The sequence below is a fragment of the Heterocephalus glaber genome, unplaced genomic scaffold (genome assembly GCF_053883595.1).
Source record: "Heterocephalus glaber isolate CG9 unplaced genomic scaffold, H.glaber_assembly_v1.0 deba00001571, whole genome shotgun sequence".
In the NCBI taxonomy this organism is placed as follows: domain Eukaryota; kingdom Metazoa; phylum Chordata; class Mammalia; order Rodentia; family Bathyergidae; genus Heterocephalus; species Heterocephalus glaber.
In genome coordinates, this window is record NW_028258356.1 from 2,136,867 (window position 1) to 2,164,576 (window position 27,710).

At 38.1% G+C, this 27,710-nt stretch overlaps 1 protein-coding gene across 3 annotated transcripts in view; it reads right to left on the minus strand.

Moving 5' to 3' along the window:
* Positions 1-2,106: 2,106 nt before the first annotated feature.
* Ptprb (protein tyrosine phosphatase receptor type B) overlaps positions 2,107-27,710 on the minus strand; it is a 131,851-nt gene continuing 106,247 nt past the window's right edge. For all 3 annotated transcript variants that reach the window (XM_087192422.1, XM_004845046.3, XM_004845047.3), the window contains 12 exons: positions 27,131-27,230; positions 26,117-26,200; positions 26,003-26,020; positions 25,807-25,888; positions 25,106-25,196; positions 24,395-24,471; positions 22,211-22,345; positions 20,535-20,657; positions 20,059-20,222; positions 17,291-17,426; positions 10,610-10,730; positions 2,107-7,433 (listed from right to left, as the gene is read on the minus strand). In XM_087192422.1, coding sequence (XP_087048548.1) covers positions 7,411-7,433; positions 10,610-10,730; positions 17,291-17,426; positions 20,059-20,222; positions 20,535-20,657; positions 22,211-22,345; positions 24,395-24,471; positions 25,106-25,196; positions 25,807-25,888; positions 26,003-26,020; positions 26,117-26,200; positions 27,131-27,230 — 1,154 coding nt within the window. In that variant the 3' untranslated portion in view covers positions 2,107-7,410. The remainder of the gene's footprint in view (positions 7,434-10,609; positions 10,731-17,290; positions 17,427-20,058; positions 20,223-20,534; positions 20,658-22,210; positions 22,346-24,394; positions 24,472-25,105; positions 25,197-25,806; positions 25,889-26,002; positions 26,021-26,116; positions 26,201-27,130; positions 27,231-27,710) is intronic.

Sequence of the window (27,710 nt, forward strand, 5' to 3'; positions counted from 1 at the left end):
GGTAGGCCAGGAGTGGTAAGTGATTGAAGGTGGTCATGTACCAGTGTCTGGGGATTTTCACTAAACTGTTGTAATCTGGATTTTTTAAAAACAAGAGAGAAGCCCAACATTGGGCCTGGTCAAGCAAAGAACTGGAATCTGACTAAAATTTTGGTCAACGGAGTCTTTGTCACAATAAAACCCCGGTTAGATAAATCAATAATTCTTTATCATAGTAGTAAAAGTTATCTTGGGAAGCACTGTATTGGGAAGATATTTTAGTAAGCATGGCCTTTGGGGTTTATTACCTCCTGTGGTTTGTTAACTCCTCCTGCACACAATCATCACTGCATGATTTTTCTCTATTACGCAGACTTGAACTCCATCAGTTATTGTTGACTCTTCAATTATGAATGCTCCTTTTACAGGCAGCATTAAAAAGCTCACCAATTCTCTAAAAAATCTCACTGTAGAAACTCTTCTGGATTCTAGGTGGTTTGATTTAATTGTATTTAATAAAATTTGAGGATGATATTATGTTAGAAAAAGTGTGTTTTTTCCCCTTTCCTATTTCATTTTGTTTTAGCTTTAAGAGTGTGATAAATTTTACTAAGAAGTGACTCTAAAATACTGCCTGAGATTTGTTAGCAAGTGGATGTCTCCAGACATGTGATAACAAAAAGAGGATTAATCATGCAAAATGTTGCAGGTTGCACTGATCGCTTTGTCTCACTGTTATACATGACCACATAGCCCACTGGTTTCTGAGCAGCTTTCTTTTCTTTTACTTTTTTGAGCAGCTTTCTTATTTGTCTATATCTACCACTGCAAGTAGTAGGAAGACTAGGTTAAGATTCTAACATTGTCTTATTTTGCTTTATCATTTATTTAATTTTATTTCATAGTTTTTGAAACGAAGTCTCACTATGTTGCCCAGGTTTGAATTTATAATCTTTCTACTTCAGCTTCCCTAGAAGCTGGGATTACAGGTGTGCACCATCTCAGCTGGCTCAGCTTATCACTTTTAAACTGGAGTCTTGATTTCCTACATTTTGATTCCAAGTTGGCCATTTGAGCTCTAACATTTTATGATTGTGGAAGATATATTAGCAAAACCACTAAGTAATTAGTTTAAATTGTAATATTCTGTCTGTCTTTCTTCTCTCTCTTTCTTTTCTCTTCCCTCCCTCCCTTCCTTCCTTCCTTCCTTCCTTCCTTCCTTCCTTCCTTCCTTCCTTCCTTCCTTTCTTCCTGCAGTCCTGAGGATCTAACCCATAACCTCATATGTGCTAGGTAAGCATTTTACCATAGAGCTATAACCTCATATATAATATTTTCTCTTTTTAAAATTTTTTCCTTTGAGACACCACTTTGTTATGTTACCCAGGCTGGCCTGGAAACACCATCCTCCTGCCTCAGCCTCTTGAATAGCTGAAAATATAGTCATGTGCCACCACACCTCATTCCTGTAATTCTCTCTTGTGAAGAGCAAATTCCATCAGTTACTTTTGAAAAGTCTAATTCATAGATCAAATTATTTTATTAACCTAATCATTTGAATCCAGAAACTATTTTGAAAAAGGATTGCTTTTTATATATAAATCTATTATTATACTTTTTAAAAAAATCAATATTTCTGAAATAAGTTATCAAAAACTAAAATACCAGAGTTGTGAAGGACACTGGTCTTTCAACTGAAATGTGAAAAAGGCAAAAGGGCAAACTCATAATTCTGGAAGTAGGCACAGCAGCTCTTTACCAAATGTCACAGCATCCACTAATGTGTGAAGTGTCTTTGAAGGGCCTGCAGTGACCCAGCCGGGCCAGCACCTCTGATGATACATCAGCACTGTTGGTAATAGATAATATTTTGGTTGCTAATGAACTAAAAAACTGAAAAGAAGAATTTAGTTGAAGACAGCCAAGTGGAGAGTGTGTTCTGTATATACACAGCTGTAGGTAACTAACAGTGCTTACAGGAATAGAGGTTAAAACAATTATCTTCTTCATGATAATGTCCTGAAAGATTGTTCTCATTTAAAAGCAGGAAGTTTTGACCTTTATCCTGAGCAAAAGAATGACAAAAATTGATAAATGAGGAGCAAGTGAATAAAACACAGGACACTCTTCTCCAACAAATAGCAGTTTTATTTCTATACTGGTGAGAATGGGTGCAAGATACTATATAGATTTTTATCACAGTTACAAATATGAAAATATATTAAGCAAATACATAATTTAAATAAACTAATGAAGTTCTCTGCTCAAATACAGTTGGTTAAAAACACAATATTGTGGGTAGATGCTATAGTATACAAAAAATGGAATCAACAACAGCCATTTTAACCAGATATGCTGAGAAAGAACAAATGATTTTAAAAATATAAAAGTGCTCTATTATAGAACATAATTAAGTTCAGTTGCTAGAATTATTTACTTTATATATTTATGATTCATATAAATCAAAGAACAGAGCCTGATGAACTTCCATAGACATAAGAATTATTCCATGGACACTAATATCCAAAAGTATCAGACTAGGAGCAATTTCCAACGAAAAGTATACATAGAATGGCTATGAGCTGTGAACTATTTTCTACAAGGTAGGAGTAGAGAACAGATTAAACACTTGGTTTTGTTCTTGAAGAATTTATAAACCTGGCCATTCTCACATGGAAGACCGGAGATCAAGTGTGGCTCAAGTAAGAGCACTGGTACAGTCTCCGGTCAGCGTGGCTGAGATTAGGACATTCCACGGACACTAATATAGACCCTTCCACTAACTTGGAAATGAACACGGTTTAACTCTGCTAGATTCCTAAAACTACATTGCATGTGTTCCTTTCTTGATGGGATGTTTATTTACACACAGCAGCTGAAACACAATATCTCAAACATACTTGAAAGCTTACTGTTAGGGTGAAGATGATATTTCTTGGAAGAATTACTTGAGGCAGAAAACAGCCATAACTAACTCATCTTGTGACTATTCTAGAAGGGACACATTGTGTTTGTCTGACATATTCACAGTTTTGAATAACTTATTTTGGTGTCTTATATAAGATCATGTGCATTGGCATATAAGTTATAAAAATAATCTTTGGTAAATCTTTTAATATATCTTTTACTTTCATTACATAAACTTCTATTTTAGGAGCATTCACCAACAATTTCCTTATTTAATGAATGTATCTATATAGACAATCTTTAAATAAATAAAATGCATACAGTTATTCCAAAGGAGCCTCCCTACAAGGCAAGAGTATTCTTTTAGCCAGAAATATTTTCATTGCTAGAAACATTTTTAGAACAGAACAGATTTTTGGTGTTATCATGGCTGCATCAAATGTTACCTTGCATTTTAACTAAAATGGCCAAATATTTTCAAAATCATCATGCACTGTAAGAATCTAAGGTAGGGTGTCTACCAAACCCAGGACATTTAGTCAAACACCTGGTTGACTGTCAAAATTAGATGAATCAATTCAATTGCTTGATCAGCAAAAGCATCTGGCCAATGTAATCAAAGTGAATCCCTAAAAAGGGCAGTATAGGTTGAATATCCCTTATCTGAAATGTTTGGGACTAGAAGTGTTTCATGTTTTTGATCCAAGTCTAAATATGGAATTTATTTATGTTTCATATATGCCTTATATGTATAGTTGATGATAATTCCATGCAACATTTTAAATGCACCTGAACTTTGACTATGACACATCACATAAGGTCCATTGTAGAATTTTCCGCTATGGTGTCATATTGGTGCTTTGAAAACTTTAAATGTTGGAGCATTTCAGATTTCAGAATTTTTAGATTAAGGATGTTCAACATATATATTCTAATAGAAATATATGATAAGAGTTTTTAAAGAACAATCTAGCCACACAGAACAAATGACATTTTTATCTCCCTGATGATATCTGGTTCAATGTTTTTTTCAAATATTTTCCCTTCTTTGTATCTTTTTACTTGCTTTCTGCAGTCACAGTTTACAGAGTTTCCTTTGATATGAAGCATTCTTTGAATACCCAATGTGATTCTAAATCTTGGGCTAAAGATCCTCAGAAGATTAATAGGGCATCTAGACAGATACAACATATTTTACTTTGATTCTACAGGAATGAGGTAGGGCTGAGAGCTTGTGCCCTTCCACTTGGAGGAGGATCACTCATTTTTTCTTGCCACTTTGCCTTGGCTGATCAAGTAATTTCCTTTCTTTAATGAAATGAAACCTGAAAAGCCCCTGCACTGCTACCACAAACAAGCAGCTTATTCCCTATTCATTGTTTCTAGGTTAGGTTGAGTCTGTCCATGTATGCGGACTAAAACCCCAGAGCTGGGTCTCAGATACTATCAGACAGATCTGATAACTTTAAGATTTCAGGATTCCAGCCTCAAAGAATTCTCAGAAAACTAAGTAAATGAGAATTACATTGGATATAATTTTACAGCAAAAAGTAAGGAGAATGTTTAATATGAGAAACTGGATCTTTAGACTCCAAGGCAAGAGAATAAGTGTGAAGCATAACATGTGAGCCTTATTTTTGTATTGCTGGACATCTGCTGACTGGCTTCATATTATTTTTTCGTGTAATCTTGGGCTTTCTTCCAAGAGCTAATAACAAAATTAATTAAAGAATATCCCAAATAAAACTGATCTCAGACTGTATGTGTTGGCTATTTTAGTATTTAAAAATGAAATTATGCTCATCTCCTCTGTAATGTGGCATCTATTAAATTATGCCAAAGGATATAAAGAGATAAGACAAATAAGAGATATAATCACATTCAACTGGCAAGGCAAGCACACTCAGCAGGGAGGGGGGTAAATAGTGAAAGAGTGGGCATCACAGGTGCTAAGGGATGGGAAATTACTTAGGACAAATACATGCAAGCCAGACAGGGAGGCGAGTCTTTGAAAATCCTGATTCAAGAGACAAAAAATTGGCTGCTTTCCAGAGAACAACAGAATAATAACACAAAATTGCTTTAATAAGAAGAGATTAAAGGAGTTAATAATAAGGATCTTGGATAAATAATTATTAAGATGCAAGATAGAGCTTTCCCAAGATTTGATAGCTCGAAAGCACTTTGAAGCCTTGATGATTAAAGTGCACCACACAGGTGCACAGACAGGATGCCCACCAGCACAGGAAATGGAGTGTTTACCAAGGCACAGCCACAGGATGCAATTAAGTGGAAATACAACCAATTGAGTGGAATGTCAAGGAGACCTTTTTTTTAATCTCTTAAATTTAATAAATAGATTAACTAGATTATGTATTTAGTCTTCCTGGGAACAAGAAGGATAGCGTAAATTTGTTGCTAAGGAGATTTAAAATTAGCCATGGAGTAGAAATCAATATTTCTTGGGTTAGACTAAAACAATGTAAAATTTCCTCTATCATATTCATTTCTGTAATTCTGATTCCACCTTAGATGTTGCCAGAGAATATGCGTGTTATTTACTGTTACAGATATGTATGTTTTAATAGCTATTATTCCTGGTTTATGTGATTTTTTGCTCTCTCTTCTGGATCTAGTGGTTTGCAACTGGAGCAGGCTCAGCATTTGCCAGTGTACGGTCTGTGGAAGGTGACTGCTCTCCTAGACTGGCTTGGTTATCTCAAGCCCTCACCCAGGCTCACTTTTAAGTTCACTTGAAAACAGTAACGAAGACCTAACTTCATTATTACCATACATCCGCTTTATGCAGATAGAAACATGGAGATTCTGGAACAACGCCTAGCAGGTTGTAGGCACTTACTAAAGTTTTCTGAGTGAGTGAAAAGTCAAAAATGAATTTATCTTTCCAGGTATCCATGAGCAGCGTTAGTTTAAAGTTGTTTTGTTTTTCCCTTGCTTTTCTTTTTAAGTGTAGGAAAAATGATCCCTAATAGATGCCACTGCTCATAAATTTCTGACCTCTATGTTTTTCCTGGTGTTATGTCTGCCACACTGCAAGGTATGTGGCTCCTTTTCATTTCTATAACACACACTTAGTTCTCAGATTCAGAGTCAGAGCCTACGGCCTCATTTCATAAAGGCAGAGGGATAATGAAGCTATAAGAACTTTGAATATTTGTATTACTCTTCAAAAGTGTCCTCATGAAGTGTCCCTCTATTTTTATAAGCTTCAAATAACACCAGAAAGTCTTTTAGATTGGATGTGAAATAATTATAAACTTGTTATTTATATTATTTTAAAATTATTATGCTAATTGTATGTATTTTGTTATGTATGGGACTTTATGATAGGTAGTATTTTGAAGAAAAATATATTCTTTCTGCAAGTAAAGCTGTGGGATCAACAAATATGACTCATAGCCACCATAATCTTTTTTTTTTTTTTTTTTTTTTGGTACTGGGGATCGAACTTGGGTCCTTGCACTTGCGAGGCAGGCGGTCAAACCACTGAGCTAAATCCCGAGCTCCATAATCTTTTTTTTTTACTGGGAAATCCAAATATGACTTTTCCAGAAATGCAGACCACTGAAATGAGACAAAGACTAGAATATGTCCAGCAACCATCTTTAGCATGGTTATGCATGTTCATGTTCCACACTGTGGATACAGCAAAATCATCTCTAATCACTGTGGATAGTATTCTTCTTAATACAAGAATTCCTGGACTTCTGTTTGGATCATCATCTATCAACATCCTCAACCCTGCAGCCTGGGCTTGCACTGCAAGTTACATGACCCCTGAGCTGACCATTTTGGCTTGATTCTCTGACTGGAGAAAGGGGAAAGAACAACTAGTTTAGGCACAGTGACCTAGCTCAGCTTTCATGCTATCCCTAATTTTTTCTTTCTTTCTTTTTTTTTTTTGCTGGAGATTGAACCCAGAGCCTATGCATACTAAGCATACATTCTACCACTGAGCTATACCCCCTGCCCTAATCTTTTTTTGGCAGTTGTAGTTGTATTTGTCTTAATAGCATCTGGGTCATCTTTGGATCTCAAGATTCATGGGACAGCAATGCAACAGAGCTAGTCATACTGTATAATCTCTCTAGTCTGGCCCTGTATCCTGACCAGTGAGTATTTAGATAGATAAAAAAGATAGTCCAACGGTTTGTTTCTACAACCACCTCCATACACATTTCACCTGTAGTCCTGTCATACAGGTTGAACTAGTTTATGTAAAACAAGCCATAAACACTTTAGTGTGGAAAAATAGTATTATATAAAGCTTAATATTAAACATTATGAAAAAATACATATTTACAGGAGAAACTACAAAATACAACTATGTACAACAATATCTGTTACCTTTAAATTACATAAATTCTTTAACATTCTCCAGATTAATAAATTATACATAGTATCAACAGAAATAGCTGGCACCTTGGTAGGGAATGAAGGAAGTTTTTTTAAAAAAAATCACACAGTGAAAAATTTTTATCCAGGAGAACTTCAGGTACAATCTTAATGTCTTGAATAGACTGCATCTGAAAGGAAGGACAACATAATTAGAGACTGTAGCAGGGTGTATCACAAAAATCTGTTGATGAAAATTACAAATGAGAAAGACTAGTGAAAATGACTTAAAGCTGAGTATGTTTTAGGATGAGACCATCTCTATGAGACAAGGTCATTCCATTTAGAAACACAGAGGATCAGACTTGGAGGGGACTAGAGCCGCTAGTCCATCCTCTCTGGTTTTACAGATGAAGCTATGGACCCAGAGAGACAGAATAACTCACTCAAGGTTACACAGCTCCTTAGTAGTAATGAGTAGTTCTTAGTTCTGGAGTTGAGATCTGCATTGTAGCCTTCAGATGGTGGTTATCTTTTTCTATTCCATAGTTAGTTTCTTTCAGGCTCTATCAAAATAATTACTCCAAAAAAAGACTCTAAAGGCAAAACTAGACAAAGGAATTTGCCCCAGGGCTCCCTTCATCTTGGAGCTTCTTAAAGAATATGACAAGCAAAAACCTTAATTTACTATACAGATAAATTAGGGGGTAATTATTTACAATACAAAAGAATTATCTGATTTACAAAAGACTCCTCTAAATAATAACTCTTTATTTGTGCTTTACAGATTATTAACTCTTTAATATACTGGTTAGACTGGTCGGTTTAGAGAGTATAGAAAACTAAAAATGTTAGATGTTACCAATTGAAGGTCATTTAGAAATGAAGATAAGATAGGTCTGAAATAGTGTTTATCAATAAAAATTATCTGATTTATAAGTAGAGATAAGGGCTAGGAGCAAGGAACTAAGGCCCCTGGTAGGGAGCAAAAGATAACTAATATCATGTACCTTTATATTTGCAATTGGCCTGTGTGATAATGATGGCCCGAAATGGGAAGAGGCATACTCTTCTTTTGTCAATTAATTATGGGTTGATCAAAGCAGTGTTTTAAAAGACTTATACATTTTTTCTATATCATTTTACATTTGAAAAGTGTTACTTGTTTGTTCTAGAAATATACTTACAGTAGAAGAAAACAATCATGTAATTTTCTATTCAGAGAAATATATTTTACTATTATATTTTCTCCCAGTCTTTTTTTTTTTTTTTTTTGTCTTATGAATTGTTTTTGTTTTACATTCTGCTTTTCTTGCTTAACTTATGCTATGCCTCAGATATGGTTTGTCACCCAAAGATTCTTGTGTTGGAAGCTTGGACCCCGGTATAATGGTACTGAGGTGGTGGGGGGACCTTTAAGAAGTGGGTCCCAGTGGAAGGTGAGTTTCATGACTCCCCTTGTGAGGGAATTATCGCCCGTCCTCCAGAGTGAGTTAGGTTTTCTAGGAGTGGATTAGTTCTGCAAGATTAAGATTATTATAAAAGAGACCTCTATATCTTGCTTCCTCTTTTATCATATGATCTCTTCCACTGTCACATGTGGTCCTGCTATGTGATGGTGTCACCATGTTGTGATTCAGCTACGAGGGTTCCATACAGGTTGAACAGATGGGATCTGCCTGCCCTTGGACTTCCAGCCTCTAACATTGGGAGCTAAAGAAAACTCTTCTTTTTTTCTCTTTTCTTTTTCTGTTTCTTCTTTGTGATGGTTAAGCTTTTGTGTAAACTTGGTTGGCTTGGGAGCTGTCTAGGGGAACAGTAAAGCACACATCTGGGTGTGTCTGGGTGGATCACAGGTGTTTGACCCTGGGTACACAGTACCTATTCCCTCACCTTTCCTCTCTGGTGCTGTTTCCCTGTTCTGCTTCCTGGATGCCATGAACTGAGCAACTTTGCTCCACCACACCCTTCTGCCATGATGTTCCTATCTCACCCGACCTGGCCATGAGAAGAGTCCCCTTAAATTGTGAGCCAAATTAAATCTCATCCTTTTAAGTTATGGGTGTCAGGTATTGTGTCTCAGTGATGAAAAGCTGACCAATACATTCTTCCTCTATCTTTTGTTTATTTTTGTGTGTGTATGTGTGTGTGTGTGTGTGTGTGTGTGTGTGTGGTTCTGGGAATTGAACCCATTCTAAGTATGTGCTCTACCACTGAGCTACACACCCAGCTCAAATATCTTTTCTTTGTAGATATTGGTCTCAGGAACTAAAAAAACTTATTTGTAAGAATATCCATATTATTATAATATCCTCAAAAATATCATTCTTGAGTCAAGTGTGATGCATGTGCCTAGAGCCTCAGCCACATGGGAGGCTAAAGGGGAAAGATTCTTGAGCTCAAGAGTTTGAGGCCAGCCTAGGCAACACAGTGAGACTGTATGTCAAAAAAAATCTTTATCTGTATCTATATCTGTATCTGTATCTATATCATATATCATTCTTAATGACTGCATCATATTGTATTAAGTTGAATATGGTTTGTGTCTGTCAAGGGTCCATTCTGATGGAAGGCTTGGTCTTTAGGGTGGTAGTGTTAGCAAGTGCCAGCATAGAACTTTTGGGAGGCGGGGGCTTGTGGGAGGTCCTTGGGTCATGAAACTCCATGGTAGAGCTCATAAGAAAATTGTTATAAATAGGTGAGTGGTTCCACCAAGTTCTCTCTCCTCTTGGCTCTAGATGTGACCACTTGATCTGATATGTGCTTCTCTGACTGTGTCCATCATGAGATCTCCACCAGAACTGGTTCTACAACCTTGAACTTTCCAAGCTGTGAACTAAATAAACCTTTTCTCTTCATAAATTTAGATATTTTATTGTGGTGATGCAGAGATAACCAATACAGTTCTCTACTGAACAGTTTTTTACTCAAACTTTAACTGGGAAAAGCTTTATGCATAAAGCTTTTTCTGTACTCGGGGTGGCAAAAGAAATACTGGGTCACAAGATAATATATTAAGATCTTTCACACTTTGCCAAATTATTCCCCAAAACAATTTTACAATTTGAACTGTCAGTTGTGATTTCAATCCATCCTCCCCACTAAGGCTCATTGCTTGGGAAAGAAATGTGAAGCAGAGTCCTCAAGAGTGCCCTTTGGACTCAGTGGGTAAAAGATGGCACCAAGGACTGCTGTTGAACTGTGGGAACCTCCTTCCTATCTCCTCCTGTTCCACTCTTTTTGGGGACCCTCTGGATCAAAGGAAAAAATAGATGATAAATGTCAGGAGAGCTTTAGGTTATTAACAATTTCTAGGCTGACTATATTTTGAAAAATGTACTGAAGAGTAAATGAAATAAGATCCTACCTCTGTGATACTCTGGATTCACATTTTCATAGATCGGAAACAGGGGGTTTTCTTGTTCACTCCGTAGCTTCCTTGCTCTGAGTACATCTCTTACACACTGATGTAGGTATATGTACTGACACTATGGGAAAGCAGAACACACATCAAAGATTAGGAACAGTTACAAAATACAAACAGTGATGCAATTCTGCATAACTGGCAAATTTTTCGATCACTTCACTGTCTCTGGTACATAAAAAATGAATGCTTTTCATTATCACTGAAAATAGAAGAATGTCAGTGGGCAGAGATGTGTTTGTACATCTCTTTTACATGGTGCATATCTATTGTATAAGTACTCTGAGTCCCTAGTAGTATGTCTGGCATACAGTAGGTCCTTCACAAATACATAGATGAAAGAATGCCAAGCACTCTGCTATGTAGTTTATATGAAATCATTTCATAATTTCAACAATCTTTTGAAATAGCTATAACTATCAATATAAACTGAGACTCAGAAGTTCATTAACTTTTCCAAGTTCACATAGCTAAGAAAGGAAGCCCTAGGGTTTGATCCAGAGGCTGTGCCCTCCAAGTTCATGTTTTTAGTGCACCAATTTTCTTATGAGAAAAATCGTGTTTGTTTTGTTCCCCTGTTTTGGTGAATCAGTGAGAAAAATGAAGTATATTCAATAAGCTTCACTGTCATTTCTTTGACCACAATGTCAGTGGTTAGCTCATGTCTGCTCTCTTAGCATCAAGTCTGGCCCATGGAAGAATCTCAAAGATGTTGCCTGACTGAAGAGAAATACAAAGGGTTACATAGTCAGGATATTGTTAGCTATCGGGGAATTGACCATTTCAGAAATACATAGAAGAATCAGTACTTTAGCGACTGTAAAGACACTACAAAGACTTTTCACTGACAATAGTGTCTTAGGCACAGCAGCCAAATTTGTGCACTGGATCCCCTTCCTTCCTACCAGGTGAGCTCTCTAATAAGAGCATAGATGTCTCTGTAACCTTGGTGCTTGGCCTTGGGCTCCCTTACTGATTTAGCAATTGCTCTGAGGCCAGGCAGTGAGGAAGTTGGGAGGGGAATAAGAAAACAAGTAAGGGAGACTGGGCTCTCAGCCTCAGACTGGCCTGGTTAACTCATGAAGCCTCTTGGGATCTGAGTTCTCCCATCTATAAAAGAAGGAGCTCAAGGTCTCCTCTACAGATAACATCCTTTGTACATTAAAGGGTGTAAGTCTTGGTATTGATGTCAGTTAGATAGATACTGAAAAATATTTCTGGACCCTCTGTCTAAGGCAATCAATGCAGCCAGTCTTACAGTGTCTTGAAGGTTTGAGGTAAAAGTGGGACTAAAAAATTTTCCCTCTGTAACAGCCTTTTAAAGTGAGCAAGTACTTATTTGCATGAGTTACCCCTATGCATTGTTCCTGATGGGAAGATAGTCTTGTCATTTACCCATGCGACTTTAAGAGGTAGGTCTGGAATAATCAATAGATTAGGAAACTTTGAAAAAGTGAGGCTTGGCTGGGGATTTAGCTCAGTGGTTTTGCCGCCTGCTGCACAAGTGCAAGGACCCGAGTTTGATCCCCAGTACCAAAAACAAACAAACAAACAAAAAGTGAGGCTTGCTCTAATGTTAACTGTTTTTTGCTTTTCTGCTCGTAGACTTACTTATTAGTTATGAGTATTTTATTGCCATCTTGACCTTGAATATTCAAGGAAAGTACTAATCTGAGAATGGGTTAGTCCAGAGTACTTCTCTCTTTGGCATCTTAAAATGATCCATCAAATTGTAGACTGATCCCTTGCTGTTTCCTCAGACCGAAAGCATAATTCCTATTTTTAATTCTACTGAGATATTACATTATTTTGGAACCTTACAGGTAAACTATGAATGAATTCTATTATATCTGAATGAACTATATTATATAAGGCCTATTAATAAATTCTTCAACAGTGATCCACTGTGGGCTTTGAAACTAGTTAATATCTATTAATTTGCCTTGACTTTAATACCAATTCTTCTTTTCCCAATAGAATGCCCCTTAGAAAATGATTAATGTAATTCTCATTTTATTCATTAAGAAGTTGAAAAAAATCTCATGGATGAACTTCAAATCATGAAAGGTCATTTTTTGTTAATGGACAAAGCTTTGGATTGGTGGTAACACATTCAGTTTCATTTAATTTCATTAATACTTGTAGTATTAAGTAGAATTCATAGTACTAGATGTATTGTCTTTCATGGGCTCTGAGTGTATAGTTTAGCAGAAGGGCAGACATATGAACAAATACCTAGAGGATGATAAATATAAAATAGAATATGTATACAACTTTGTATAGAAGAGGAAGCCCTTAGGTTTACTTTTGGGAAGGTAAAGTGTCAAGATAGACAGAAAAGATGACATCTTAAAGAATGTGAACACAATAGGGCATTCCAAGTGATAGAAATAACATGCAAGTACACACATATTTTGGAGATGAGAAATATAGTGTAGCTAAATGTAGATTGTATGGGTCATGAGAAAACTCAAGCATAATTTCCCAAATGGGGATTGAGACTCTTAATCTTACAACACCTTAGTGTTTCCTTCTCTTGAGAAGAGGACCTGAGTGACAAATTCTGACCTTCATCTATTGTTTCTTAAAATGTTGTTGCTCTTTGAGGGCTTCTCTCAAGTTTAGGCTGCAAATCTGCCCCAAGGCAAGGTAAAGGGAGGAACATACTTGCAAATTATCTGTTTAATGCTTTTTGTTTAGAAATGCTTGTTCTTTGTTATGTTCATCAAAAATTGTGATAAATTGCATTCCTTGGAGAAAATTGAGGCCAACTGTCACCATGGACCTAGAAAAATAATATAAGTGTTGAGAATGTTTTTTCTCTTCTGTTGAAGCATTTACCCTCAAAGGGCTTGGATGTTGATTATACACCTCTGTACCCACTCCCATTACCAAAAAGTCAGGCTAGAGATTGTGGGACTGTAGAAAATGTGCAACTTTGGCATTATCTTAGAGCAATATCAGATCTGATATTGACTGGGATTTTGTTTGACCAAGAAAAAAGGGAAAGAGAAAATTTCTATCTTACTGCAATATTTATTTCACCATAATGAAAAGAATCAAAGCTCATTCAGGCCTGGGAGGGAAAGATTCCTTAATTTTATCAGCCCCTAAAATACTGGCAATGGATAGACATGAAACTGGAGAAGCAAGTTAGGGACAGGTTATGAAGAAGGAGCTTGGATACGAGGATGAAAACTTGAGCTTCATTTTGCAAGCAATGGGAACTTCCTGGGACTTTAACATGATCTGTGAGGGACCTTTTATGGTGACAGTAGTGATGAAGTAGGTCAGAATCTGGAGGCAGGACCTCCTGTTGCCTGGATGTGCAAATACATGGATAGCAACACTATGAATGTATACCAGCTGGAGTGCTTTAGTTTTTGTGGTGGTTGTTTTTTAAAAAAGGTAAAGAGTTTGGTGTTGAACATTTTAAATTTCAGCTCACTGAAAGGCCTCCGGGTGGAACTAACTGGCAGGTAGGTACTTGGTAAATGCTAGGGAAGGAGGATTAGATTTAGGGAACAGAAGTGTATGCATGGTTCCTGCAGCCACTAGAGTGGAGGACATCAAAAAGAACAAAGATTGAAAGAAATAAGAGCTGTACTTTGAGGGTATAACCTTGGGGAACTCAAATACTGAGAAGGCAAATTGAGGAACAAAGCTGTAGGATATTCTTTCTGAGAGGAGGAGAAGAAAACATAGGAAAGAGAGGCTTATTTCTATGAAGGAGGAGGAGCTTTGGTACATTGGTGTTACCTTTGCTCTGAAAGTTAGCCAGGGACATGTATAATAGTTCTTGCTTTTGGTCAAAATGCAACTCTAGCATTCTGAACATGGGTTTGGAAGTGAAACATGGTGCAAGAAGTCTTTGACAGTAACTACAGAGCCTAAACACACACACACACAAACACATACACACACGCACTCATTCTCTCACAAGCACATATATACACTCAAGACTATTGACAATGTTACAACCTCTTCTTTCCCAAATTAAAAATAAACTATAGTCTGAGTTTGTGGATGTGACAGTAAACAAACATCAGTTCTGAAGTTTTAGCCAGATAATTGTAGGTTCATTCATTTAATAAAAAATACTGAGGATATAGAGAAGGAAAACAAGTTCCTACCCTCTAGGGACTCGTAGTCTTGTGGTGAGAGCTGAGGAAGAACAGTTGTCGCGATACAGGGTGATATAATTCCCTTAACAAAATAATAGAGCTAGACAGCAGTCATCAATGGCTGTTAAACCATGAGGCCAAAGGTTATTGGGGAAACTGGTGATGGATGGTTCAGGCTTACACCCCATGACCCCAATGTTAATTTCTCTGTACTCAGATAAAAACAAACCTGATGATCAATCTCCTCATGTGATGAAACAAGAAGTACCTGGCACCACCAGGGCAGAGCTATGGTGGGAAAACTTGAGTTTAATCAAGCTTCTTGGTGTAATGACCATCCAAAGGAAACCATGCAGAGCAAAGGAACATGTTACCACCAAGAAAAATCAATCAGCCTCATCCAGAAAGTGGGAACATGTATTAAACAAATGAGCTGGTTTCCTTGACAAATAAATGGCATGGAAAACAAATGGGAGAGAGGATTATTGTAGACTAAAGGAGATTTCAAATATACTTCAGTCAAATGAAATGTGGACTTTGGAGTCTAATGAAAATCAGCTACAGTTTTTTACAGTAGTAATTTAAAAAAATATAATTAGAAGGGCTGTGGATGCAGCTCAGTGATAGATCATTTGTCTAGCATGCACAAGGCCCTGAGTTTGAACCTAAGCAACTCTAAATAAGTAAGTAAATAAATAAGTAAACAAATAAGAGATTATTAGGGATATTTAAATATTGACTAGGTATTAGATGATATTTGGAGATAATTGTTAAAATTGTTAGGTGTGATAAATGGCATGGTGATCATGATCTTTAAAGGACTCTTTATATATATAGACTTGCATAGAGACTTATTTAAGAATGAAATAATACGACAAGTAGGATTTGCTTTAAAATATTCCCATGGGGTCATGGCAGTAGGGGAAACAGTATATGCAGGATTTAGATGACCAAAGAACACAGGATGCTGATAATTGTAGAAGCTGGGGCTTGGGTATAAGAAAATTCATTATCCTATTTCCGTAGTTACATGCACATTCTCTGTGTGTGCGTGTTGCTCTGGATCCAACCCACAGCCTTATGCATGCTAGGCTAGCACTGAGCTCTACACCTAACTCTGGTGTTATGTACTACTTTATTTTTTAGCAATTTCATAATGAAATGTTTGAAATATGGTAGATAAATTGTTATAATGAAAGTACCCCTAATCCAGGACAATGGCAGTAGCAGAAATCAGGGCAGTGGGTCCTGCCTGCAGGAGGCAGTGACACATGTGTTTTGCTAAAAGTGCTGTAGAAAGTCAGTACTGAAAGTTATGAATGTGTGTTGCACAAGGAAAGAATTCAGGGGTCAGAATGGTTTTCAGAATTGTGGGCTCATCTAAGGTCCAGGGGAACCTGTGCTTCAGGATGCCCAAGAGTGAGAGGGCATGAGACTGCCTGTGCTCTGCTCTGACTCTGTGGTGGGACGTGGTAAAATAGAGAACATTTCACCTTTTCACATATTTTTTTAATATGAGGTGTTTATAGAGTTACTTGGGGAAAAAAAACTTGGGGAAACCAAGGTAAGAGAATCTTACCCTGGTGTATGTGGGGCACAGAGCTGATTAAGGATGTTGGAGCAGTAAGCTTGGTATTCAAAGGCCTGGTATTTTCTAGAAATAGTCCAAGTCAGGTTCATAACTATGGGCTTTGTGCAAAGCCCTTTAGCTCCTGGACCTCAGTTTTCTAGTCTGGAAGTAAAATATAGTGCCTCTCTTATTTGGTTATTATAAAAATGTAATAGGATAACATGTTTTAAAATGACCTGTGAGCTAGGCATGGTGGAATATGCCTGTAATCCCAGCACTCTGGAAGGCTGATGCAGGAGGATGGAAAGTTCAAGCCCAGAGTTGACAACTTATTTAGTAGGATCTATCTCAAAATAAATTTAAAAAAATAGGCTGGGGATGTAGCTCAGTGCAAAGACTCTGGGTTCGATCCCTAGTATGGCAAAACAAAACAAAAACCTGTGAATGTGAAAGGGCTATGGAAGCAAATGGAAATATCAAGCCTTGACAATGGACATAGTCTCTTAGGGTCTCCAGAGATGAAGATGCAGGTAGAGAGTTTAAGGCAGAGGGATAGTAGAGCTTAGGATCTTCCTTCTCTAATTGAAGTTCTTGTATTCATCCACCAACTTATTTTAAACCGAGGTGCAAGATAGATTGACGTACCCTTTCCACCATGTATATTCCTTTATTTTTAAAAAATGCACCTTTCTCCTTACCCACCTAAATTAATTCTTTCCTGAGCTGAGCAACTAGTTAAGTAAAAAATAAGGGTAGGCATCATCCTGAAGGACATTGAGATTTATTTCATAATAGCAAGTCCTAGAAAATGTCTAAATTATAGTTCTCTCTCATCCTAATGTGCCACAGTCAGTTATTTCTCCATGTTTGATGAAAACCCTGGAGGGGGAAGTGAAAGGTGGCCTGTGTCCCTCAGCCTGTAGCTCTTACCTCCGTCTGGACCATGTGAACCCTGTGAAGTCTTAGGTCATGCACTGCTCCATAAATGTCCACAGAGTCTTTGGAGTCTAATTGCTGGAGGATTCGGTCCAGTGCAATAAAGGTTCCAGTCCTACCCACACCAGCACTAGAAGAGATGGTAAAAGAACATTTTATTAAATTTGCTTTTCAGGATTGTATCCAGAGACTCTAGCGTAGTCTTTCTTTTTCTTGTCCAAGTTATGGAAGAATGTAGGACAGCTTCTTTCTCTCAATGAGCTCTGTCTCTTACAGAAATGTAACCTAGAGACGCAATATTCCACCTTTTTCTCCTTCTTTCCTCCCTCTCCCTCTATCAGGGGTACTGTTCTGCACTTGGTGGATATCGTTTCCATAGAGGTTTTTATACTTTTCCTACAAACATATAGGTCCATCAACAATATATTTATTGAAATACCAACTTGTTTAATGTATTCTTTTGCCAATTTTTGATTCAATATTGTGTTTTGAGATTTATCCATGTTGTTACATGTAGATCTAATTTCTTTTAATCATTCTATAGAGTTCATAAACCATTGCTAACATATTATCTACTGATAGCCAATGAAGCAATTTTAGTTTTTCTGTATTAAAAAAGTGTCACATGAACATCATTGTGAACGTGTGCAGTGATGTGTTGACACCTAGAAGCAGAACATCTGGGTTGGTTCAAGAGTATAAATACTTTCAGTTTTGCTAGGGATTGTCAGTTTGTGGTTGTATAATCTGGGAATTCTTTTCTAGTACCTGGGTATTGAATCCAGAGTCTTTTGGCTACCTCCTCAGACTTTTTGTTTTTTAATTTTGAGACTGGATCTCACTAAGTCATTAACTTGCCCACATTGGACTTGAATTTTCAGTCCTCCTGCTTCAGATTACTGGAGTAATAGGGTACAGGCGTGAGGCACTACACCTGGCTCATCTGGGGATTTTGGATGCTGTGTGAGTTGCTGTTACGAAGATGGAGTCATTTTCATCAGACTCAGGCAAAGTCAGAGTGGAGAAGTTAAGAAGGGGGAGAACTCATGTTTGCCTGTCCATGATAAATACTTTCTTGAGGTCTTTGGAAAGGCCTGCAAAAATAGCTTCCTGTTCTATGAGCATCTGATAATTTGCATACCCTGAACATGTGCGTGGATTTCTGTGACAACAGTTTTAAAAGGCTGCAGCAATTCAGATAAGATATTCTTGACAGAATACCAGCTCAGCAATAGTATCTCTAGCAATGTGCTGACACCAACTCCTGCCTCAGGTCATGAGGATCAATGAGGTTTGTGTCTAAGTAGCATGTGTAAATAATCTCTTCCTTTTTGCCTTAAAAACTTGCCCTTGCTTCGAGATCTTCAAATACACCTATCCTTTACTATAGTACATATATTCCCATTTAAATGTTCTGGTATTCCCAAATGAATATTATTATTCTTGGGAGAATCTCTGGTTGTTATTTAGGTTGACAATGCATACATTCAAAAGGTAAAAAGAACCATTCTCCAGTGTTCCTGGGCAAAATGTCTGCCATTTTTTCATCAGAAAGTAGGAAGCTCTTGAGTACCTCACATTCTCATTAAAAGCATTGGGGTTCCAATGACATAAAAGCAAGGCTCATAGGGTGTTGGGTTGATTGGGAGAAGATTAGCACACTTGACATTTCTCTTACTGTAGCAATTCACTGCTCTTTATTTATTAGTGCCATCCAGTTAGGACTGTCAAAGTGCTGTTGCATACATTAATGAGCTAAGCACCAGGCTCCCTGGAGAGAGAATGATGGCTTGTTAGGTCGATTTTACGAACAGACTGTCTGAAGCACGAAGTCAAGAGAGAACAGAAATTTAAGAGCAAAATTGGGTGCTCTTAAGCAAGTGCTATGCTATGGTTTGAAAGTTTGTATTCTCTATAATTCATGCTTAGTGCAAGAGTGTTAAGAGATAAAATCTTTAGGAAGTGATTAGGCCATGAGATCTCCACGTTATATATGATATTAGCGTCTTATAAAAGGGCTGGAGGGAACTAGCTATGTCATTTTGTCCTTCTGTTCCTTCAGCAATGTAAAGACACAGCCTCCCTTCCAAGGTGCCATCTTGGAAGCAGAGACTGTACACTCAAAAGACACTGAACCTGTCAGTGCCTTAATCTTGGACTTCCCAGTCTCCTGAACTTTGAGAAATACATTTCTATTTGTAGATTATTCTGTAGTATTTTGTTATAGCAACAGCAATGATCAAAGACATGTGACTAGACCTGAGAGTAGTCTAGAGCAACTTTCTTAAAGGATACATAGGGCTTATACAGGTGGAGGAGAGAGATAAGCCACCCCAAGGAATAAGAATGGCAAAAGGCATGACTGAGCTGGTGCGGTCACATTCCTGGTGAGGATGGGAGGGGAGTTGTAGGGAACTTGGAACTTAGGTCTAACTATCAAGTTCATGGAAGTCACTTAAGGACTTTGTGTTCCATACAGTAGGGAAAAGAACAAGAGGGAGAGAGAAGGATAGAGAGTAAGGGTGAAGGAGGGGTAGAAGAGCAAGAAAGTGGAAGAGAAGTTTACTGAAGAGGCGTGAGGTGGAAGAGCAGAAAAGAGAAAATGTAATAAAATGCTCTGGGAGTTAGGCAGCTGGTGAGCCCAGACAGATCTTCCACCCACCACTGTCCCCATATTTATGCTTTTTTTTTTTTTTTCAGATTCCATGGCACAGTGCTCTTATGGATGCCATTTTCTGTCTCCTAGGTTGCCACATACATACCTGCAATGCACCACGGTGGGCCCAGCACCAGGGGTCCTATTGATGTAGTCCCTGACAGTTCTCACAAACTGGATCAAGGACTGCGTGGTCTCAGGGACGCCGTGGTCTGGCCACACCGTATAGTGAAAGTGACGGATGAGTCTTTGTACATCAAGCTGTTCCTCCTGCAAGAGAAGAGAGCAGGAAGGGGGTGAAGTGAAGGGAGGGCTAGGAATGGGGAAAACATAAGAACCAAGATGCATCATGTAAAGGTACAATTCCCAATGAGAAATGTAATTGTGTTATATACCTACAATGTACCAATAAAAGAATTTAAGAAAAAAAAAGAGAGAAGAGAGCAGGAGGAAAACTAAAAATTGACAACAGTGCCACGTAGGAATTTTTGTGATTTGAAACTACAGGAGAGCAATCAGCAAAAATAGGATTCACATCTTCCCAAATTGGGTTATTAAATGAAGCCAAGCACACTAACATACACTGCATATCTTAAACTCCCTGATGGTCCACTCAGGCAGCACAGACTCGGAGAGCATCTGCAGGATGAGGTCCCCATAGTAGAGGGAGTCCTGATCTGCTGGCCAGTAATGGTCACACTTCACCTACAAGAGGACAGACAGAAAAAATGTCAGCCCAGGAACATGATTCCTGTGAGAACCTGGACTTTCATTTTGAAATCCCTTCCTGACTTAGGAATCCGGTATCAGCTGCTAAAACAATTTAGCATCTACTTTTTATTAACTGGCTCTTGACCAGTGCTGAAGCTGACTGCTGCTCCAAGAAATGGGGCTACCCACAAAGAACAAACCTCGAGCTCCCAAACTGTATTCATTCACATTTCAGGCAGTATTACATGGCTTGATTTTTAAAAACTTGATTTTCTCAGCATTCCTGTTCCACTAGCAGATAAACCATGACTTATAATTTAGTATTCTTTCTGAAGAGAGATCCAGTCAAGCAGAGGAAGGCCTTGTCTTCCTGACTCTGTTCTGTTCATACTTTTTATTGTTTTTTTTAATGTGGGCCGTGTGCCAAGAAATCTTTGAGAAGTTATAATGGATAGCTAAACTTGTATTTACATGTACAAAGAAAGGGGAGAGGATTGTGAACACTTATTTATCTATTTTATATTTTGTTTGGTGGTATTTATACATTTATTTATAAACTGACGTATTTTATAAGGTGTGCATGTTCATTGATCAGGAATATATAATTTGCTTGTATTTGTATAAGTACGCATGTGTATCAAATATATAAACATGGCTTTTATTCTGCTAACTGGTGAGGCACTGCAAGGGGGCTCATCTGAACTATATATGTATATAAATATTTGTTTTTTGTGATACTGAGAATTGAACCCAACGCCATCACACTGACCTATATCTCCAACTTGTTTTTATTTTGAGGCAGGGTATTTGCTGACTTGCTAAATTGAACAGGCTGGGCTCAAACTTACAGTCTTTCTACCTCAGCTTCCCAAGGTGCTGGGATTACACCTGTGTGCCACCACACTCAGCCAATTTCTATGTTTTATACATAAACATATGTATATGGTTATATACATATTTCTAGTTGTTTCATCTCTCTGTGTCTATTTATATATATGTACAAATATAAGGCTAGTTTTGCTGAGGAGAGCATAAAGGTCTCAGTGTAACATAAATAACCTGAGAGAAACCCAATATTTTTTTTATTAGTTCTTTACAGGTAATCTCCCTTTTAATCCTAAATAACCATATAAAGTAGTGGGTTATAAATGTATTACAAGAGGCTTGCTTAATTTGTCCAGACATCTATTTTACTTGAATCTTCCAAAAGAGCCTAGAACTCACACCTTTCCTGAGAACAAGGCCAGTCTCCCTGATTCCGGCAGGGTCTCCCTGTCTACTAGGCCATACACTGAAGGAGGGGCAGATGACTGGGCAGAATCTCTTTCTGTGTAAACCCCTCTTATGATAATCCCAGTCAACAGGTGGGAACATTTTTGATTGAAACTTTAGACTCAGAATCAGCCACCTTTTACAACTGAGGGGCTTCAACATTCTCACATTGTCTCTACTTGGATTTGTGGGGTACAAGTTTGGATCGGGTGGCTTAGAATTCCACCCGTGATGTGGGAAGCAAAGTGTGGAAGTCAGGAAGACTGTTTACTCACTCGACCCTTCTCAACACACTGGGTCACCATGACAATATTGAGGACATTCTGTTCCCATGCCATTTTCCAGAAGTCATCCTTGGTGCCAGGAAGCGGTCCCTGAGTGGCGATATATTCTCGTCTGAAGTTGTTGCCCTGCGATGAATTTACAACATGAAGAGTCAGAAACAATGGGCCTCTTCAGAACTGTAAACAAAGAGTTAGCTCTGAAGATTAGATGATAGGGAGGTCTCTGCCAGGGCCCTGGTTTGAGAAAAAGAAATGAACAGAAGTGTAAGGCTTGGGAGCAGGAAGGACAAAGGCCAGAACACTGAACTATTGTTAAGAGGCACATTTCCCTTCAGACTGGGTCTCTAAAAGGCAAATGGAGGACTCAAGTAATAATCTAGAAAACACTTCACCCTTAATTATAATTGTGTCTGAGGGATTGAGTTTTATTCATTTTGGAGGGATGACTTTTAGTCATGTTGGATAACTGACATTAGAATAATTTGGTAAGCCGTAGCATGTAAGGAAGCTTAATAGAAAAGAAACCACTATTTGTTAACCTTTTGTCACATAATGTGCAGTGGGTCAAAATTTCCATGGATTTTTCTTAATCCTATTCACCTCTTACTTAATCTTATCCAGCGTACTATGAGCTAGGATTTTTTTATTTCATTCATTTTGTACTCCAGTAATACATAATTACTTGTAAATCCTGGTTGAAAATCTTCATCTCCTTGCTTCTCCTTAGTCTCTACATTATGTCACCTCTGCCACACACAACACTGCCCACCCAGACTGCCTCCCATCTAGCTGATCTTCATTTATTCTGAGCACATGGCTTGCTTTACCTTTCTCTCTGCTGGGTAGTAATCTCTTAAATACCTTCTGGCAACCTCTAATCTCTTGATATCTGAGTGTGGTTCTCAGGGCAGCAGCAATGGAATCAATCACCTGAGGGCTTGTTAGAAATGCAGAGTTCCAGGCCCCACTGCAGCCTTATTGTGTCAGCATCTGCCTCATAACCGAGAGACCCAGATGACACTGGAGTATATTGGAGAAACACACTGGCAGGTTTCTCAGAGCTCTGCCTTGCAATTTCCTGAGGCCTTGACTGTTCTAAATACATTATGGTCAGAATCTTGTTTATCCTCTGCCTGCATATCGCTCAGTGTTTGACTTACAATTAGCATTTAGCTACTAGGTGTATACTGAGTGAATTGATGATTTTTTGAGGTAAATATTATTATCTTAAGTTTTTGGAAAAGAAAATGGAGGCTCAAAGTGGTAAAATAATTTGCCCAAGGTCACAGAACTGATATAGAAAGTAGGGTATAGCAAAGCTGGCTGGGGAAATAAATAGGACCTGTCAATTATAAGATCCCAGGTCAGTGCCAAATAATTCCCAGGACCCCGTATGTGAAGCTTCTTTCAGGATCCCATGAATGTGGATGACATAAAAGAGACAAGATGCCACAAGGAGCCTGCTAACATGACTCCTCACGGTAGCCCACTCTGTGTTAGGGCAGTCCCTTCCTCTCTGTTAGACCCAAGCTGACTCTACAGAGCTAGTTTTTCCCTTACCCCTTCACCCCTCACTTTTCAAATAAACTTTTGGTACCATTGTTGGCTTGTCTTCTCCAACTCTCTGTTTGAGTCAAAGAAGGAGTAAGTTTAATTGGCGAGCTATTTCTAAAAGAACTACCTGACAACAGAACCATCAAGGGACAGAAGTGGGATTTCAATTTGGATTTAGTTGATCCTTACAATGTCTTCCACTGTGATGTGCTATAGGTTGTTACAAGATGCTACAGAATCAAAGCCCAAAGATTTGACACAGTGTTTGAGGTGTGTCTGTGGCTTTTAAAAATCCATATGAGATTGATTTCCTTACCTAGGCAGTCTTTGTAGGAGAGCCTTATCTTCCCTCGGGAGCTCTAATCTTACTTGAGGGCCACAAAAAGAAAACCACTTTTGAAATGCATTCTGAGCTCATGATAATTGTAAGTTACTATGGTCACTGTAAAAAATAGGCCTTAAAGTGATTAAAGAACACCCTGTTTCATGGCAATCAGACATGGTTTTCCAAAAATCTACAAATATCTCCAGAGCTCAGAACAGTAGGAACACAAAGGAGTAGTGTCATCTCCAGAATAGGCACCTGTCTCAGCTTCATCCTAAGCCTAGAGGTTCACTTACTGGGATGTAGCTGGCATTGATGTAGTCAGAGCAAGGGTCATCATCCACATTGGACAGCTTTACTCGTGAGGCATCATCTGGAAGAAAGTTAATTGAGAGACTTGCTGTGTCTTGGGGTAATTTTTCTGTTTATGTAAAGTGAAGTATTTGATGTGCCTCATCTCTGATCCCAGTAGCAGCCACAAGGGAGGATCCTAATCTCCACTGCTCACAGCAGGCCCAAGCAGGATGACTAACTTGCTCCAGGCTGCGTACAATGTGAACCCCATCTGCACCTTTCTTTACACCATCATGACATTTGCCTATTGAAGTGGCCAGTTCCCTTTACCTGCAGGAATGAATACAATCCAGAAAAGTGACCTTCTAGTGCTTTACCTAATGGGATAAGGATAAATTTTTTTGTAAGTCATTAACTAGAATTTTATTAAGCGAACTCTGGTCAGCTTGATGTCAAAGTTCTGCTGTTAATCCACTGTTGCGCTCAGCTTTTAAGATGTTGAGACAACTGCTCATAATCAGAATTTAAGCTGGTCATTATGCTTCTGAAGAGCAGTGGAGTAACATAAAAGTCATTCCTTATTAAAATCATCCAGAGCCTGAGAGCTTTCATGTCCGGCTACACTATATTTCTTCAACCCCTTTCTTTTCCTGGGACAGAGCAGAAATAGCTACAGGAAGACAGTGTTTTACAAATTGCAACCCAAAACTTACATGGCAATATATTGTTGTATCGATTTTTTCCTCTATTCTCAGGCAGGAGTGCAATATCACAAGACTGGTTTCGACCCACGTCTTTTAAGTCCTGTTATGTCAAAAGTAAGTTTGCAAGTGGAAAATTTAAAATAGAATAAGCTAAATTGGATAGTCCTTGAGGTACACAATAATGTAAAAATACACCAGTTACTATTTATGGAATGAAGCCTTGGGGTTCCCCTCAGATCCACAGCCCCACATCGGAGGTGTTCCTATCATCATCTTACAGTTGAGGCTTAGCCAGGATAACGAATGTGCTCCAGGTCACACAAACAAAACTGGGAATAAAATCCAAAGTCTGGGCCTTTTTTACCAAACTACATTGTTTCCCAATCAAGCATGTGGCCGGGCTGAATAACTGACAATATTAGGTGTGCATTTGAGATTGATGAACTCTTCCTTACCATCTGATCTAGGCAGCATTTTGCTGTACTATTTGGGAGCTCAATCTGGCCCCAAGGTTAGGTGTAGATTAGATTAGGTGTAAATTATATGTGTTGTGCAGGGAATGGTTCCAGGCATAAATTTCATTCAGCTGAAACCCTCAGCATCATTTTAACTTCAGAGATGAATCAGCCTAGGATTCCACAGTAAAGGTTAGGAGGGAAACTCTGCTGAGGACTAGGGAGTGTTCGTGTTTCATTGTGCTTGAGTTGTACCTCATATTCCTTGGATAACAAGTAATTGGAGTCAGCCTGAAGCTTCATGAAATGCCCTTCAAATTGATTTACTTTTATGGGGCTGTAATTAAAAATAAAAAGAAAGGAAAGTTACTGAAGAAAAGGCAAAATGCCATAACCTGTATGAGTCGCATTTCAAAAGTGGTAATATAATAAGTAATGAGTTCTCCCTTACCAAGAAGTTTTCCGGCAACTGTGAAGAAACCAAAAAAAGAAAAAAGACCTTGTCAGCAAATCTCATATTATACCACCTTCCAACCAGTTCGATGAAAGGTGACATGGCACTTACCCTTTTTGGCCCAGATTCAAGTGGACAGACAGTGGTCGATCCCTGCGAATGCTCAAGCGTGCGGAGGGCCTTTCTCTACCATGGCTGAAACATAAGGCAGAAGATTTATTTTCCTGTTTTGGTACTGAGGATTGAACCCAGTGTTTTGCACATGCTAGGCAAATGCTCTGCCGCTGAGTCACAGCCCCAGCCCAAGGTAGAGAATTTTTATTATAATTATGACACTTATTTGAACTAATTTCCCACTTATGGTAAGGCTGTGCATGTTTGTGGAAATCTGGATTTTTCAAGGATTCATGAAGATTTGCACTCTGCCAACATTTCTTTGAGGGCGGAAAAGGGAAAGAAGAACATAAAAAAGTTCATCTTTCCCATTTAGACACAGATCTCTATAATAACTGTAGATTTGTCTTCTGCTTTTTGGCTTTAGGTCATAATCACTTCCCACACTCTCAACAAAATTGTCCTTAAAAGAAAACCCAAACCTATAAATCTCAGATGCCAGACATGACTGCAAGAGAAAGTATAATGTGCCAAATAAAAAATTCACTAAGAAAAGAGAACATGGCAGTGGGGCACATGCTCTTTGGTTCTTTTGAGTTCCTTCTTAAATTAGGATGGCAAATATAAGCCACAAAATAGTGATGTCAACTATATTTTTCAGGATATGTCAGAAAAGAAGTGGGGGACACAATTTACAAATATCTCCATCTGCATGAGGATATGAACCAACATTTTTCCTATGCAAAAGGTGTTATTTAGTATTTAAATAAAGATACTGATGGCCTCATAGTCATTGGTTAGGGGGCATATTCATCAATGGTATATAATAGAGGCAAAAAACAAGTAAGTTATGATTTTAGAGTTTGACTCTTGTTTTTAACTGCAAAAACAATGGTTGTTTAAATTGGAGAAGTTAAATTATTTGTCTTTTTTACTTTCCAGGCTAAAGGGCATTTTTAGTTGCATATCTAAAGTCATAGGCTTGATCACTCAAGGCATCCTTGTACTTACCTCACTTTCTGCCTGCAGATGAAAAAGGCAACAAGGGCTACCAGCATGCCAATTAGAAAGAGGCCAGCACTAACACCTTCGATAACTCCAAACAAGGGCTCTACAAGAATCCAGATGGAAACAACAAATCCAGGTGGGAAAATCAGTGACAGAGAACAAGTAAGAGAGCTTTTGAAGCTGTTATCTACCAAGTACTGTTATCATGAGTACAATTCAAGTGATGCCCACCCTGAGGTATTGACTGTCTGGTAGGAACGAATATGCAACTGAGAAGATGAACTTCTAGCTACCACCCTGTTAAGGCAGGCCATTTACAGTAAAAAAAAAAATACATTAATGTATTACATTAATTCTGTATGGCTAGTAAAGGAATTTTGGACTGCTGGCATGTAAAGCTTGGGGCACCTGTGATAGAAACCATAAATTTGCCCCCAAAATAAAAATGTTATTTCATTTATATAAAACATGTTACACAGCATCTGGCACTTTAGCACATCCAGTGAATTGCTGAGTGTTATATTAACATAATCTCATTTTCATTATCTGGTCATACACTGACACTGGGAGTTTATGAAAAAGT